General features: G+C 36.2%; 1 protein-coding gene across 6 annotated transcripts in view; it reads right to left on the reverse strand.

Annotated features, from left to right (window-relative positions):
* Positions 1-18,885, reverse strand: part of Cacna2d1 (calcium voltage-gated channel auxiliary subunit alpha2delta 1) — a 467,228-nt gene that overhangs the window by 218,816 nt on the left and 229,527 nt on the right. For all 6 annotated transcript variants that reach the window (XM_055612640.1, XM_055612638.1, XM_055612639.1 and 3 more), the window contains exon 4: positions 4,845-4,904. In XM_055612640.1, the coding sequence (XP_055468615.1) occupies positions 4,845-4,904 (60 nt within the window). The remainder of the gene's footprint in view (positions 1-4,844; positions 4,905-18,885) is intronic.

Raw genomic sequence — 18,885 nt, forward strand, 5'->3', positions numbered from 1 at the left:
AGATAGATAAATAAATAAATAAATAAATAAATAAATAAATAAATAAATAAATAAATAAAACTCTTACACAACTCCTGTGATATCTAGATTTCTGTTATCTTGGACCATGCCACAGTAGTTTCTGAGTAGTTATTGAGGACTGTTTGCTATATTCTAACTTTGTTGGCTTTTATTGAAGCAATAAAATGTGAGGTCAGAGTGAACAGCCCAAAATGTTATAAAGAGTGAAAGTTATAGGTTTTTTGACCAGATAATGAGTATTTAAAGCTACTGCTTTTCCTTTTCAGTATACGAATCAAGTTACGAGCTTTTACTCAGGTTCTAAGAAACAATTTAAAACCCACAGATGTTATATCCTACCCTGGTGTCTTGTACTTTCATCATGAGCCCTTATGTTTAGATAAAAGCAGCAAACATTTGCCCAATTCCTTCTCATTGAATAGTTTCCTTTCCTGATCTTGGGAAACATTGCACTGTGATTCTTTTTAATCTATTTTCATGATGAGGGCAGATTCTTAAGATGTAGCAAATAAACAGTAATTTTAAAATGGTTTGTGTATAGCAATAATGCTACAAAAATTAAAATATGCAAGCTAACCAATCAGAGGAAGAAATTAAGAAAGACTAAATTGAAGCACAGGCTGAAATTATTTTGATGATCCATCAAATCCATTTTCTCACTTATGACAACAGCAAGCCATATTCCAGTGTTAGCGCACAAAAATGAGCCCTTCCATATCTAGAACGTACAGCAGGTTGTCACACAGAATACTATTTGTCTTTACACATTAAAATCAAAATAAGCACAGTATGTTTTCTCATGGCACGAATCATCCATGCTATGATTAACAAGGATGATGCAATTCCACGAAATGAATAGGAATGGATGAAATAATACAGAATGCCTGTGCCTATGAATTTTAGTCACAAAAACAATTTTTCCAATGTTCTAATGTTAAAGGAACATTATACCGATATATGACTTGGCAAAATGCTTCTGACAATTACAGAATTAAAGTTATATTGGAGTACTAAATTAGCCCGATTGACTCCGTAACACTCAACTTCACCAGAAAATTTTCCCTTTCTTAATTTATTTTCCCCATGCAGCAGAAGCTAAAATGGTTCTGCGAATGTTTTATTTACTGGCCAATTTGTAGACATCTCCAGTCAGCCTACACAGTAACAAGTTGGCACTAATAAGCCATACATAAAGATCCTAGTTATTAAAATACAAATTAGGCAACCCTTATGTTTATACATGTGTAAGTACAATTAATAGCTCAGGCTTAGTTGGAAACAAAATTGCTTTAGTTAACCAGCCGTTGCAATGCAATCAAATGTGAGCCCAGATGCAATCGGAAAAGATCTGTTTGCTGAAAATAATAGAAACTATTTCATGTGGAACAATTAGTTTACCAACTGTCCCCACCTCCACCCACCTGCCCTTAATCAAATGATTTGTCCATCTTAAGTGACATGACATGCCTCCTTTAGCACCCATAAGTTGCACAGAGACACGACTGACAGCTGGTAGATGTAGCTTATTTACAAATATTGGTTTGAACTTGTAAATGCACGACCACATAAATTTTAATCTAGTTAGACTGTATGCCCTTTGTTCCCTTCCTTGTTATTAGCAGCACGTGCCAAACAACAGAGCTAGCTGGCCAGTTGTTCCCTTGATTGTGGATTCATGTGGGGATGAAATGCAGCTGAGGGAGAGTGTGAATTACTGCCGCCCCTTCTTGTTGCCAGCATTTAGTTCTTCGCCTTTTGTTCTTGCTGTTTATGTGATTTCTCTATTTTACACAGTAGGGGATGTTAATCAAGTTTTGCCTGAGGAATATTAATGAAACTTGCCAAGTTATACTTGAGGGAAGAAACAGAATATTATATTTCATTTTGAAATGTTAATGCAGCTTTTAGGAAACTTCTTCTGCCTTCTAAATCATCCTAGTCTTGAATCACTAAAGAACTAGTGCACTGGTGGAAATGGTGAAACACCTTAAAAGAAAAAAAAGGGGATTATAAGTGTAAAGGGGGGACCCTTAAGAACGTGGTATTTAACTTCAAATTAAACATTTTCAAACGTTTACTTAAAATACTGTCAAAATTTGCAAGTGTTTTGGGTGCTTTACCAAAACAGAGATCTGCAGTTGACTAAGTATAATTACCAACCACCGATTTGAATCTTATTCTCAACCTAAAGGGCTCATTGATTTAGCTTGATGTATCTATGAGTTAAAGCACTGTCCACTTTTCAGGAAAAGATGAGAGGAGAGTGTCCTACTTTACTATGTTTTAATCATTGGAACCTAAAAATTTAGCAAATTTAGTTTAGGTTCTATTCTCCAGGCATAAAAATCCTCACAACTTTAACATTCCCTCACATCACGGTCTCCCAAAGGGGAAGCTGATGTGTAGACATCTGGTTAAAATGAAGAGACGTGAAGGACGCCAACCCTCAAGCATGCAAACCTTCACAGAAGAGTGTCCTGCAAACAGCAGGCAAAGTCCTCCACGAAGTGTGTGCAGGAGAAATGAATCGAAAGGACTCTGACTTGTTTTCCCTTTTAGTCTCTTTTAATGGCAATAAGGCATAACTACATACCAAATGCAATGTAGCTTAATGGAAACTTAAGAGGTGAGTTTGTTCAAGAATTCTCCACATAGTGAATGTTACTTACTAGGAACATTAATACTGGGGGTAAGCAATTTATTTTCTATGCATATAAAATTTAGTAGTGGCTTTTGCATCACGGTGAACATGTTTGTTATCCTGAATAAAATCTTCTAACAGTGCTCCCTCACAAACACGGGCACTATGGTATAATAGAAGTAACAATTCCATCTATAAAAAATTTTGACATCTCACAAATAAGAGTATGATATAAAATTATTGAAAATGGAAAAATAAGCAAAATGTTAGAGTGCCTTCCAATTGATGATATTGTAGATGTATTAAATGCTCAAAGGTAACATGTTGAATATACAGCTGTAATTCATGCTCATCTATCACTTTTCTAAAGAGAATAAAAAGGCATTGCTAAAATGGTGACTTAGCATCAAAGAGCCCAGTATCCACCGATTCACAACATATCTGGAAAAGAAATCCTCTGTCTAGAGAAACATACCTACTGTCTAAATCCAACAACAATGGTAAAGAAGCATATAGCCTAAGCCTTTGTCAATTTTTTATTTTTTAACAATGACCTAAATTATTAAATGTTTTAATGAAAAAGGTTTGTTTGTTTGTTTGTTTTTTTCCAAAGAGAAAACATGTAGTTTCTGTATTACAGAAAAAGACTATGAGACTGATGATCCTTGGAGTTCCACTAATTACACAAGATTCAAACACAATCAACAATTGTACTATAACAATACCATACAGATAGGACCTAGTTTTATGTTCATGATGTGTCACATGCCACCTTTAAATGGGGGAGAGGAAGGAAAAAGCTTTCCATCCATATAAATCACAAAGGATATTTTTTTGGGTCTCTTGTCTTTAGGATATATTCAAGAAACACAATTTTGAGATCATCTCCCATATCCCAAAGGCATTAATTTCATGCCAACCTCCTCATTCCAAAAGCTCATACTTCTCAGTGTTCAAGGTGTTTATGATTTTTACGTGTTCAAAAATTGTTTGTCATCTATTACAGGTGACAAACTGACCTTTATCGACTTAACCATGACAAACAATTGTGGGTGAATCTAATATCTAATAAAACCCAACAACCCGGTCAATAATGATCAATTGACTGAAAAAAATCAAATCAGATGACAGCCAAACAGAGTTACTACTTAATAGAATGTTTGGTATTCATTAGTAGATAATAAAGATCAGAAATTTCAAGCAAGGAAGCTCATAAATATCTTACTTAAATTAGTTTCCTTTCATATAAAATGAACAAGGAAACAACAAACAAAAAGTAGTCACACTACTTTCTATTGATGTACAAGTTTCTGAACTTTGCATTTGATACCTCTTAGAGTAAGATCTCAGAAAGTATCAAAACCGGTATTCACACTCCAGTCCTTTTTGAAATAGCATCAATAGGTTGAGGGAAGCTTACAAGTCTAAAATGAGCTGTCTGGAGTTTATCGGCAATTAGAGACTGAAAACATCTCCATTTTAACTATAGGCAGCAACATAGCTGCATGTTTCAGAAGGGCTTGAGGTGTCAACTTGAGAGTGACTTTTTTCATTGAATATCATTGTAGACAGGTAATTGAAAAGTTCATCACTACAAGGAGGGTTTATGAAAGGTTGTATAATTAATCTAGAGTCCCTGAAAACACAAATGAAGCTTATTAAATAAGAAAGAACATGGGATATCTAATACTAGCTAGCATGTCCAGAAGTAGTCCAGAGTAGGAGGAACGATTCCAGCAAAACTGAAACAAGTCAAACTATAAGAGCTTAATACTTGCATGCTTACTTCAGTCACTTCATCCACCAACACAATTGAAAAATACATCTTTTCTTACAAAAGCCAGCAGAATGCAACTTGACTTTCAAAATAATTATAAAAATGATTCAGAGAGCATGATTCAATGCTGCTTTACTATATTTTCAAATGCCTTTAACAACATGAGAACACTTTAATATATTTTTCTCTCTTTCCTTTTACATAAACATGAGCATGCACATTCTAACTAATAATTGGTCCTAGTTACTCAAGAAAGAAGAGAAAAGATTTTGGCAGTTTGGGGTCAAATTCTTATATCACTGTAAAACTCCATCACTGAATATCTTGCAATGTGACCAAAACTATTCAAACAAAAATACTGATTAACTTAAATGAAGTGATTATAATAAAAAAAAACGTCCTTACTGCAAAATCCTCCCTCCACTGGTGGGCCGCTTGGACTTTCTCTGCTTCCATAGCCAGGCGCTGAAAAAGAAATGGTAAATTTTAGACATACATGACTATGGCCACAGGAACGTGGAATTATACTATAATATACAAACTGTGAGCTCAGTATTATAATTAATTACAGGACATTCACAACTAGTAAACCAGTTAGTAATCTAACCTACTATTGATGATGCTACAGCAATAAATTACATCCTCTGCTTGAATACCACTGAGTTGACCTACCTTTCCTGTTTTCCTTCAAGGACTTACATTTCAACTATTTTTATAAATGGTTTTAATGAAATGAAGACAGTGTATTGATTGGAGCATAATCCTATTCTTACTAAACATGACCAAATATTTCAGTCAGTATAAGAAGAGTAATGTTGAAAGATAATGAATATATGATTTTTAAAAAGGCACATTTATAATTATATGTTTGAATTTCCTGTTTGCTCACTGTATTCTTAGACGTTTCAAAGATGATTTTAAAAGCCTGTAAACTCAGAATGCATACATATACAAATGGCTTCATTTCACCTTCTGTAGTATGATGAAGTAAGGAGGAAGTGCAAGACTGCTTTATTTATTTCAGGTACTTTTAAGCTGAAATATAGGGGCAGAAATAACACAGACTTTGCAACACATACAATGAATATAAATGTATAAAATCACTTATTAAGAGACAAAAGAAAGGGATGGAGAGATGGTTCAGTGGTTCGGAGCACTGTCTGCCCTTTCAAAGGACCCGGGTTCAATTCCCAGCACCCACATGGCAGCTCTCAACTGTAATGCCAACTCCAAGGGATCTGACACCTTCACTCTAATGCACATAAAAATAAAGTTAAATAAAGTATTAAAAATAAAAGAGACAAAAACAGGTTATATTTTTAGGAGTGTATAAGTCACCCAGTATAGTTTATATTACAGTCTCTAAAAAAATACTCTCTTTTGTTTGCTCTTCTTCTGAGTCAAATCTACAGTAAACAACATAAGCCTCTCTTTAGTCGGTCGTGCTTTTACATGTTGATTTCTATCCTAAGTTTAGCACTACAATGTGTTCGTTTTTTTTAAGCTAGAACATAGGTGCTGCCAATGACTATGTGATGTATAATAATGAATAAAGAAGAGACTCAGGTTCTTGGTCCTTTGATTGTCTCATGGGTGTCATGGAATGTGGATGCTTGTGCATACATGCGCGTGCACACACACACACACACACACACACAATTTAGGCAAAGATTTTTGTAAAGTAAATGACATTAATTGTGAGAGCCTGAAAAGTTTTGAAAACCTAAAGACAGCAATTTGAATGTATTAAAAAATACATCTATCAAAACAGACTCATAACCAAACTTTGGCAGAGTGCAGTGAATCTTATGAAAGAAGGGGGAGATAGGAGCTCCACAAGGAGAGTAACAGAACCAAAAAATCTGGGCCCAGAAGTCTTTTCTGAGACTGATACTCCAACCAAGGACCAGTCATGAATATAACCTAGGATCCCTGCTCAGATGTAGCCCATGGCAGCTCAGTGTCCATGGCAGCTCAGGGTTCTGGGGAGTAAGGGGAACAGGGACTGTCTCTGACATGAACTCAGTGGCTGGCTCTTTGATCACCTCCCCCAGGATGGGGGAACAGCCTTGCCAGGCCATAGAGGAGGACAATGCAGCCAGTTCTGATGAGACCTGATAAGCTAGGGTCAGATGGAAGAGGAGAAGGACCTCCTCTATTAGTGGACTTGGAGAGGGGCTTGGGAGGAGATGAGGTAGGGAGGGTGGGATTGGGAGGGAATGAGGTGCAGGCTACAGCTGGGATACAAAGTTGAATATACTGTAATTAATATAAAAATTTAAAAAGGCATCTATTTCAAAGAGTGCAAGTATAAAAGTTGCTAAATTTTATTTTCTCTGCTTGAAATACAAGATTAGGCATGGAAAAATACTACTTTTATAAATTTATTTATTTTCATAAAAAAAAAAAAACAAACGAAACTTAAGGCAAGTTTCATAAATGTTCCAAATACTGACTTGAAGAGAGTCTGTGTTGCAACTAGCACACTCACTCACTTCTCTTTCTCGTGGACGACCTGAAGGTCATTACTTATAGAAATTGACATGCCTTCTAGACAGTGCAAGCCTCTAATTAACTTCTATTCCAGTCAAATGACATTTTAAAAGCCAATAATCTACCACAGAATGCCACAGGGAAATTGCACTAAGACTAATAAAATCCCTATCTAATAAAATGTGAATATTTTATTGTTAGCAAATCTCCATCTCCACATCTGGATACATGGGTATGTCCTGTAACAACAGCTTATCTCCAAAGGAAGAGAACATAATCGTCAAATTGGTAGCTCAAGCTTTAACATAGCTGGTTGGGTCTTGAAAATAATGGGGGATCACCCCCAGTTTCATAATCAGCAGCTTGTAAAAACAGTAACCAAAACTCTAGGACTCCACATACAGGCCAGAATGAAGGAGCCAAACTTTCATGCTGGAAGGTCCCAGACTTGTACAAACTTTTCATATCACACCACCACATGGTAATCTTCCATTTTCATAGATTAAACAACCCGATTCAATTACAAAAGAAAAAAAAATACATTGCAAAATAAAATCTCTTAAGTAAGCTTGTGGGTTTTTTTAGAAGGGTGACAAAGCTGTCACCTTATCATTATTGCCCAGGACTCTGTAGTAAAGAACCAAGACATACTATTATCTTTTCCCAATACAGTCCATCCAATGAGCCTATAACCACTTGGACACGAAATAGTATAAAACAGTCTAAAATAGTTGAAAGGCTGAGGAAAGAGGATTGCTGTGAGTGAAGTCAGGATGGACTGTATAGGAAGATCCTTTCTTCAAAAAAAAATTAAAATTAAAAAAAAAATCTAGAAACAGTAATGAAGCCTACCTAAAATGTAGGCTGGCACAATGATTCCTCGCCCTTTGAAAGTGTTCACAATATTCTATGATATACACATCTTTTGAACTATGCCCTGAGTGTACTGTGTTGATTCTTTTGACAGAAATCATAAAGACTGGAATGGAGGGGAAGCAAACATGAAGCCCACATTGAACGCTAAATAAAAAATCATCTGAGGCTTCATGTGGTAGCACACGCCTATAATTCTATCATTCAGGGAGGCAGAGGCAGTCAGATCTCTGTGAGTTTGAGGCCAGCCTGGGCTACAAAGTGAGTCCAGAACAGCCAAGGCTACACAGAGAAACCCTGTCTCAAAAAACTAAAAACAAATAACCCCAGACAAATAAAAAAGCATCTGGCCCATCAAGAGCAACTGAAGGAAAACACAGGCCACTGGCTGTCAGGTCGTCAACCTCACTAGCTCCATCTCCTTCTCTTCAGCAATGTCTTTGTATTCTTTTTTTTCCCCTTATTTATTCATTTTTATTTATTAAAATTTGTTCACTTTGTATCTTAGCTGTAGACCCCTCTCTTGTCCCCTCCCAATCCTACCCTCTTTTTATCTTCTCCCTCCCCAAATCCACTGATAGGGGAGATCCTCCTCCCCTTCCATCTGACCCTAGCCTATCAGGTCTCATCAGGAGTGGCTTAATTGTCCTCCTCTGTGGCCTGGAAAAGCTGCTCCCACCTCAGCAGGAGGTGATCAAAGAGCCAGCCACTGAGTTCATGTCAAAGACAACCCCTGTTCCCCTTACTAAGGGATCCACTTGGAGACTGAGCTGCCATGGCTACAGCTGTGTAGGTGTGCTAAATTGCATTCATGGTCCTTGATTTGGAGTATCAGTCTCAGAAAAGACCTCTGGGTCTAGATTTTTTGGTTCTGTTGACCTCCTTGTGGAGGTCCTGTCCCCTTCAGGTCTCTCTATCTCATCCTTCTTTCATAAGATTACCTGCACTCTGACCAAAGTTTGGCTATAAGTCATAGCATTTGCTTCTATACCCTTAGTTATCAGGGAAATGCAAATCAAAACAACCTTGAGATTTCACCTTATATCTATCAGAATGGCTAGGATCAAAAACTCAAGTGACAACACATGCTGGAGAGGATATGGAGAAAGGGGAACCCTCTTCCATTACTGGTGGGAATGTAAACTTGCACAACCACTTTGGAAATCAATCTGTTGCTGTCTCAGAAAATTAGAAATAGTGTTACCTCAAGATTCAGCTAAACCATTCCTAGGCAAATATCCAAAAGACGCTCAAGTATACAACAAGGACATTTGTACAACCATGTTCATAGCAGCTTTATTTGTAATAGGCAGAATCTGAAAACAACCCAGATGTCCCTCAATGAAGGAATGGATACAGAAACTGTGGTACATTTACACAATGGAATACTACTCAGCAATTAAAAACAAAGAAATCATAGAAATTGCAGGCAAATGGTGGGAACTAGAAAAGATCATCCTGAGTGAGGTAACCCAGAAGCAGAAAGACACACATGGTATATATTCACTCATAAGTGCTTATTAGACATAGGATATAGGATAAACATACTAAAATCTGTAATCATAAAGAAGGTAAGCAAGAAAGAGGACCCTGGGGAAGATGCTCAATCCTCACTCAGAAATACCTCTGTATTCTTAACCTATCCAGAGTTGACCTTGAATTCCTAGAAAAACAGAACTTATTGACTGCTAACCATCTTTGTGGTATGGGTTCACAACATCCAAACAATGAGCATGTAGAACAGACTTCATCCAAGTGGGGATAATTATCCATGAAGGGAAGTCCAGGGTACTTGCTAGAGCAGCAATGACACTTTCCTATGAATCAGTTCACTCTCTTGAAGCAAGGATAGTTAAAACTAGCTCAGGATGGCCTTGCAGAAGCAGAAGTGAGACAGGCAAAGAATAACTAAACCTCTATTAGACCAGAATGTCTTAGTTACATATACTTCTTTGTCCTTTGCTCCAAAGCTTTCTTTACGTAAACCAAAAATGCATGTTAGTACCCAGAAAAATAACTTGGGTTCACTGAGACTTTTACTGGTTTTCTTCCCAACAGGGCCACACTGAGCTAACCTTCTCTATCCCCTCTTACCATCTGGCATCATCATCTCTTTAGCAGGCATACTGGAGTTGGGTTAAGCTTCCTCTATTGGGGCTTCCTGAGTCTGCTCTTTGGCTCTTAAACATCCAGTTTCAATACCTAAGAGCAAATGTGTAGTTTAATTCTGCTTACATTATGACATAGCAGAGGGGGGGTTCTTGAACAGCTTTATTCTAAATGTATATGTGAAAATAATTTATAGGTAATGTGATAGATGTATTTAAAATTCACATAGTCTACCTCCACTGAGTTGCACATTTAAAAAAAAATCTGAAAGATGATTTTTATAGACTCAGTTTTAACAAGCAGACTGGCCACTAAGCCTTCCATCTCCCTGAAAGTCAAGCTCATTCTAAAATGCTAGGTTTTAGTTTCCCATAATTCCATCAAAAGTCATATCATTTGACACTCATCATATATATATATATATATATACGTATATATATATATGTATATATATATGTGTATATATATATATATATATATATATATATATATATATTGGAATTCTCACTAAAACAATGACAGAAATCTATGATTTCAAGTTATATGAAAACCAAAATTGTAACACAAAATCATAAAATAAATAAATGTAGGAGCTGTCTTTACAAAGTCAGCTCCTGAAAAGCAGATAGATTATTACTAATGGTGAAGAAGCTTTTGATATGTCATGGTCTTCAGGGACCGGAACAAAAAACAGACGAAACAGAGTGGAAGCAGCTTATCAGATAAGAGAAAGGCCAGCTCCCTTGGAGGTCTATTCACCCTCAGCCTTCACATTCTACCATATCTGCCTTTTTTCCAAGGCATTGAAATCTGACATATGACATGAAAGTCAAATAAAAGAAGGAAAGCTATAGTGCAAACAGTATCATTCTAATCATATTCAAACATATCTCCTCTTAAAAAAACAGTATTTTCTAAACTTCCAAGTACTCTGCTTCCTGGGCTATAAATTAATTTTAGGCTAACGTTATTTTTTTTTTAATCCTTTGAGAACAAACAATCATAAGGATATATTTAAAAGAGCTTTGTAAGGAAACTCTGAGGCACCACTGGGCATTCAGTTAAGACTCTAAGGCCTGTGAATTTAAAATTTAAATAGAAAGTGTTGACTTTCAAAGGCCATTCAAACAGATTCTAAAACAATGTCTTTGGACACTGTAGAGGAGGCTTTTCTTTTTAATAAAGGGCAACAAACATAAACGACAGACTAATTCAAGCATATATGCATTTTATGTAATTTTGATTGATGTTCAAACAGTCAATACCCAATAAGGGTTGGTAATTGCTGTACTCTACCTACACTGACAATCTAATTATCACTCTAATGAGTTTCACTAATTGTCATTAAGAGATTCTTACTGGATGAGGACACACATTCGAATGGCCTCACAATACCTTCTAAAACTAGCAGATTAAGGTGAATTAACACACTTCCACATTCCGGAGAAAAGCACAGACACTGTATTTGCTTTTGAGGATGGTGACAGGGCATGGCTCCTGACTGCTGAGCAATTAAATGATGAATTTACCTGTCTTCAACATCTCAGATATTTATGTATTGTACACATATTTCTGTGTGTGTTTGTGTGTAGAAATCTATAGATTTAGTTTCCATTTCAACCTCACTAACACAATTTCATAAACTAGTTTATTAGAACTATAATCATTAAGGGACACTTCAACATGTAAATAAGAATAAAATGAATGAAAATTTCTCCGTGGTGCCTACATTTCCTTTTTCTTCCTGCAGAAAATCTCATATCTATAGAAATATCTTGAAGTAGATTTTTAGAAGCTACTTGAGCTAAAAAGCATCAATTCCTTATTTGAATAATTAAGTGCCCAATAAAATCCTGGCATTTCAGATATGGCATTGTCCTAACCCTGCAGCCACCTTGTGTTCCAGGAAAAACAAAACCTCTCTTCCTAACTTGGAGTGGCGTCAGATTCAGGAGGAGTTTTAAAGGTGTAACAAGAACAACATTCCATTCAGACAAAAGGTTTTTATTAATGCTGCAGCATCCTGGGTGCCTGACTAGTCTCACATCAATGGGAGAAGCAAAGCTGTACCTCTTAAGGACTTTTGAGAAAGGGGAGGCACTACAGTATTAGGTAGCAGGCTTAGCCAATTTGTGATCTGTGTTCCCTGACTGAGGTTAATCCATAGATAAACAGATATCTATATAAAGTCTTCACCACCATATCCATTACCTTTGGTACAGAACAGTACTCTGCAAACAAAAGAGAAATATAAACACCAACCTAGCCACAAAATCTGTCTGAAAAATATGCCAGGGCAATGGTGGAATAGAACTTTCGTGAGTGGCCAACCAATGTCTGATTTGACTGAAGGCCCACTCCACAAGATAGAGCCCATACCCAAAACTGCTTAGGTGACTAAGAACATGCGAGTAGATAGCCCAGAGACTATTGGCAAAACCAAATACTATTGATCAAAAAAGTAACAAAAACATGACCACTAATGATACTCTGCTATGCTCATAGATCAGTGCCTTATACTGTCATTAGCAGAGAAGCTGCCTCCTGCAGCAGGTGGGAACAAATACAGACACCAGACATTTTGCAGAGAGAGGGAGGGAGACAGACAGACAGAGAGAGAGATTTGGATCACACAGCTCTAAATAGGATGTCTCCATCAAATCCCTCCCCTTAAAACTCAGGGAACCTGCAGAAAAGGAGGTGAAAATATCTTAAGAGACAGCAAGGATGAAGGACATCAGGAGATCAAGGTCCCTCAAAATCACCTGAGCGAGGTTCATATGTCCGCAGAGACTGAAGCAGCAAGCAGACATAGGTCTGCAACAGGTCCTCTACTTGAATACTATAGCTTTTAGTTAAGTGTTTTTATGGGACTCCTTCTTGTGTGATTCTGTAGTTCTGTGATTGTTCTGCGATTGCCTTCTCTTGGGCTCTTTTTCTTTTGTTGATTTGTATAACTTCAATGTGAAGACTTTTGTTTTATCTTATTACATTTAATTTTGTTATGTTTTATTGTTGCCTCTTTGAAACCTGGACTCTTTAAATGAGAGACAGAAAGGAAGTGGATCCAGAAGGAAAGGAGGAGGGAGGCAACTGGGAGGAGTAAAGGGAATGGATCCTCTAATCAGGATATTTTGTATGATAAAAGAATCTACTTTTAATAAAAGGGAAGAAGAAAAAATAAAAGAAAATATAGATTGCAGGACTATTGCTCTCTCCCCATGGTTTCTAAAGGAGTGCTGAAGGGAGATAGAAAGGAGGACATTCCTCAGGTCAGTAGGAAGTGTTATCACTTCAACAGACAAAACTGCATAACATCCCATGAATATTTTGTACCACACTAAATATCTTAAAGAATGTAAACTTCTCTTTTCAATAGGCATGGACAATATGGTCGGTTTAAATTTATATAAATACAGAGATCCAGCAAAATTGCTCCTCAGGATTCTAGCAATATTATAAGCAAAGGGTTTCACCATGAAAACCATAATATATGAAGGAATCACTTCATTTAAAAATCATACTGCATAGACCTACATATTGTGTAAAATGTGTTTATAAAAACATTATTTCTGCATCATAAAAAGGTCCATTGAACAAAGAGAGACATCTGGAACCAGGGACACGAGGTTAAAAGTTATAAAATGTGATAACACACTAAATTCAATAATATCAGTATATTTCACCATTTGATAATAAAATGTGGTAGCCAGATGAATATGTGTATATTCTGATTTAAAGGAAAAATATCCTTAAAAAGCCATGTGACTTGGCTAGTTTGTATGCTCCCACAAATCAGTGTGGAGGATCTTAAAGGAAGATTATGAGTTAGGGTTTAGCCAAAACAATATACAGAGATCCTTACTCAAAAGAATTACAAAAATAAATTTTACAAGTCACTTTGCCTGTACATGCTTGATTTTAGAGGCAATAAGCATATGCCTTCTGAGTTTACAGAATATGACACACAAACAATATATAAGTATATCCAAGACATAATTCCTCCTAGAAGAAAAATAGTACTGTGTTCACTGTGTCATATATAACCATGCATGTATGTAGACACACACACACACACACACACGCACATACACACACACACACACACACAGCTGGGAGTCAATACCTGAAAGATGCTTTCTGTATGTTTACAATATACATGCTTTCTTAATTTTTTTCAGTTAAATTCCCATGTAAATCAAAATGTAATCACAAATGTAAATCCTTCAGATAAATACAAGAAAGAGATCTAACAGGGTAAGTGTGCTAAACAATCACAAACTATAGCAATAGGCATTTTTATCTATCTATCTATCTATCTATCTATCTATCTATCTATCCATCTATGTATCTATCTATCTATCTATCTATCTATCTATCTATCTATCTATCTATCTATCTATCTATCTCCATATCTATAGATATACTTGCTGTAGGTGAGACTGCAAATACTCAAACACACAGAAACCAATAGCCTGAAACTTACTACTCTCCAGAATTTGCCTTTGCTCTTTCTCTTTGGGTTACAGTACTTTCTGAGAGAAACAATTATTACACATCACCTTGAAGTTTACCTTAAGTAAACTGAGCTATGCAGCGAGTGAACCACTATAATGTTGTTACCTGTATCTGCTGTCGGCGTTTTTAGGAATCTCTGTTTCTGAAAATATATCAATTTTATCTGATAATTGCTATTGCTCATGGCTTTCTCCCTGGTAGGCTTCAAAGTGAATGGTTGAATGTCAAAGAGGAATCCCACCAGTTTCCCCAGGGAAAGGACTTTTCTCAGGAGCAACCTATCATCTTTCCAAGTAGTGGTTTTGAAGGAACAAAAGAATCCATGGAGGCCATACTGTATGAAAACTGCTTTGATGTAGGGGTTTAAAAACAAGGTTGCCTCCCTATGCAAGGTCCTTGGTTGGGGTATCAGTCTCTGCAGGACCCCCAAGACCAAGGTTTTTGTGTTTTTTGGCTCTGTTGGTCTCCTTTCAGAGCTCCTGTCCCATCCAGGTCTTTCTATCTCCCCTTCTTACATAAAATCCATGCATTAAGATGTAGCCCATAGACTCAGGCTCCAAGTGGGTTCCCTAGTAACCAGAGGCTGTCTCTGACATGAACTCAGTGGCTGGCTCATTAATCATATCCCCCAGACAGCATCCTGCTTACAACTGGGTGTAAGGGACACTTCTATCTTTTGCTTACACTTGATTAGAATAGCTTTTACAGACCCTCTGCTTTTGTTTAATGGAATAAAACATAAGGATATGATCAATTTGTTTTTAATTTTCTATTTTTTGATAAATCATAGAAATTACATGAACAAAGAAACTTGCTAGTGAAAACCAATATAAATTTAAAAAAATAATCTTCAATAATGAGATACACTCCTGAACTCTGATCAGGAGCCTATCCCACATGTCCATTAGAAAAAGAACAGATTGTGTAACTCGGTAGATAACTTTCTTTAAATTTAAATTTGCAAAAAAAAAAAAAGACTAAATAGAAATGAAAAAATGTACAGTTTAGTTATTTATGTCAATTCAAATATCTCAGCACATCTATAGCTCTTTAAAGGAGATATTAAGACAATGATCTATGTAATAAATCATCAATATTGACTGGTTTAAGCCAAACCATAAATGCATCTCAATTGTGGAGGTGAAATGTAAGGATGCATAGTAACTCATTTGATAATTTTCTATTTTTAAAATGCCACATTGTGTGAAATAAAGATCCCACAATAACTACAGTATTTTTCTTGGTTTTTTTTTTGTGTACCATTTCAGAAACTATAATATATGCAAAACATATGAATGAAACTTGCTGAAATCATGCTAGTCATCATTTATACTTTCTATTTGTAATCAAGTACAAAACAAAACTTTGGAACAGAGCTTCTGGATCCTGTTGTATAGATTTCAGCCTAGAGCTGTCATATTCAGTAAGTGCTTTTGAAATTAACCACAAAGCTTCAAGTCTAATCTCAGAGCTGTAATTAGCTGTGAGCAATTGGCAGACTCTTAGAAAACAGAAGCCAGGGTAAATGAGATTTCATCTGGTGAGAAAACAAAACCCCTCTTAGCAGCATGAAAGCAAATGATACACAACAGATGATTGACGCCACCTTCATTCGGCTCCACAGTTCAAAGCAAAAGAATAAAACATTGATAAACTGAATGCAATTTTCACTTCAACTATGTGCCTGGCCACCTGTAAAGAATGAACCAATGAGCTTTTTTGACCATCTTAGCCCCCTGAGCAGGACTGCCAATGCCACGCATGTGCAGAGATTCTGATGCATGTGTGTGTCAGTTCTGTCAACCAAAATCACTGTGATACATATTTTTGTTTTTTTCAGATCAAGACTTGAGAACACTCTTCTAGGGAAGCATGTTTAAGAGTCAACAGATACTTAGCAATAGTCACTCTTTCAGAAACATTAAGTAAAATACAGTTTGAGTGAATCCAACAATTTGATTCCTACATGATGCCACACATTAGGCTGTTACTGCACCATTATGACACACATCAGGCTGTTCCCTCTAAATGACCATGAGTCCCCGCCATACAAAAAGAACAGCCCTCCCGTGCCTCTACACTTTCCAAGTCTTTCCCTATGTATGACAAGCTCATAGTCACTGTGTGTGGAAATGCAGAGATAATGACTCCAAGGCTTCATTGTGATTGATAGCGACGTTCAGAGAAGCATCATCATTCATTATCATGACACTTTGAAATGTCACTTTGCTATGACCTTCTAGCCTCAAAACTTATCTTCCTATGAGACAAGCATATTTCCCAATAAATACCTCATCATTTAATTTTTTGAAATGCTACATTAACTGAATGTTAAATGGATATCTAAAAAGCATGGGATTCCACCATGCTGCAGCGAAGATTGATACAAGGGCAATTCTTCAGCAAGTCTAGTCCTCAGTCCTGTTGGCAACAGTTCTGGGCCTCTACTCAGAGAAGCTATGATGTCAAATTGCTTATTTGAGGAGATAGTGTTTCCAGAGGAAGTAAATAGTAATTTTTTGGTTAAATGTATAAAGTTAAGTCTAAAGATCTTCAAACTTTTGCTTACCAATGGACTGTATTCAAATAAATCCAATGCTGTAAGTTGACTGATTTAAGTCACTGTGTGACCTTTTCTTTGCCTATCTTGGACTAACTTGAACTGTAAATAACTTTAAAAAACAGTGGAAATACCTCTACAACAGAGTATGTGTATGAACAAATTAAGTGGACAAATGAAACGAACACCTCCTACTTCAATTGTTTATAGTATAAAAGAAGAATTAAATAGTGGATAAACTGATAATACTTTAAGGGTTAAACACATGTTTATGAACTCCTCAATGATTTTAAGAAAAACTACACACATTTTGTAGAAAATAAAGTCATCTTAAATATTTATTAAAACAAATCTATAAAGCCTATCATATGTAGGGCTAGAGACATGGCCCAGAGAATAAGAGTATTGGCCCAGGTTTGACTCCTCGTACCCACATGGCAGCACACAAGTGTCTCTATCTCCTATCCCAAGGGATGCAGACCCCAAAACCCTCTTTTGGCCAGTGAAAGCACACACATACACAAACACACACACACACACACACACACACACACACACACACCACCCCAAACACAGGCAAAACATTAAAACACACAAAATAATATATTTAATTAAAAGTATATTTACTAAGACTATAAGTTTCATAACTGTCTTGACTAGTATTCTCTCAATCAGATTTAAATTCAGTCACCACGTAGGAGAATGTTTTTCCACAGGACTGTCATGTGATTTTGTCGTGTGAAGGAAGTCAGAAAGAGTATATTTTTGAAAGTTTTTATGTAGCAAACTACATTGGAAAAGAGAATGACTTCTTCCAAAGTAGAGGACATGCTAGTGTGTAATAGCATGTAACAGAGAAATAAGGATAATTCTGTGGGGCAAGTTTTATAGCAATGCAGGCAGGCCAAACTGCATCAGTAGGGTTTCCTCAAAGCAAAGCAGGGTGGCACAGATTGATAATCCAAGCACGCAGAAAACCTTGTCAGGAGTTGTTCAAGGACTTCACAGCTAGTCTCCAATATAAAGCAAGTCCAAGGTAATACTGAGCTAAGAAGGTTTTAAATAAAAATTCTACCAGACCTTCAAAGAAGAGCTAACACCAATAATTTTCAAACTATTCCACAAAATAGAAACAGAAGTAACAGTACCAAAATCATTCTGAGGTAACAGTAACCTTGATACCTAAACCACACAAGACCCAACAAAAAAAGAGAACTTCGGACCTATCTCTCTTATGAACATTGACACAAACATACTCAATAAAATCCTCGCAAACTGAATCCAAGAATCCATAAAAGATATCATCCACTATCACCAAGTAGGCTTCATCCCAGGCATGCAGAAGTGGTTCAATATACGGAAATCTATCAATGTAATCCACCAAATACAGAAACAGAAGGGAAAAAAAAACACATAATCATCTCCTTAGATGCCGAAAAAGCATTTGACAAAACCCAACAATTATACCTTGATAGACTTTGTCTCTGAAACAGGTATCTTAAATATGAATACAGTGAAATAATAAGGAAGACGGTGCTTACTGCAGAAACAAAACACATAGGAATAACCGAATATAAACGGAGACTGATTTTGTAGACGTTTTATTGAAGACTCGATGCTCTAAAAATATTGATCAGCATTTAGAACGGCATTGTCACAAGTAGAATTTCTTTCACAAATGTTACATGTAAACTTAGATATATCAATATGAAACTGAAGATAAATTAACAAAATGTGGTTAACAGGGAGGGTAGGTAAAAAAAAATTCCATCCAATTTATTTTCATATGTATGATGACAGGACCATAAAGAACAATTTATTTTCTCATATAATTTATACGTTACTATCCATAAAGAGTTTGCCATCATATTTCTATGATAATAAATTAAGTTT

This window comes from Psammomys obesus, unplaced genomic scaffold, assembly GCF_907164565.1.
Source record: "Psammomys obesus unplaced genomic scaffold, mPsaObe1.curated_primary_1811, whole genome shotgun sequence".
In the NCBI taxonomy this organism is placed as follows: domain Eukaryota; kingdom Metazoa; phylum Chordata; class Mammalia; order Rodentia; family Muridae; genus Psammomys; species Psammomys obesus.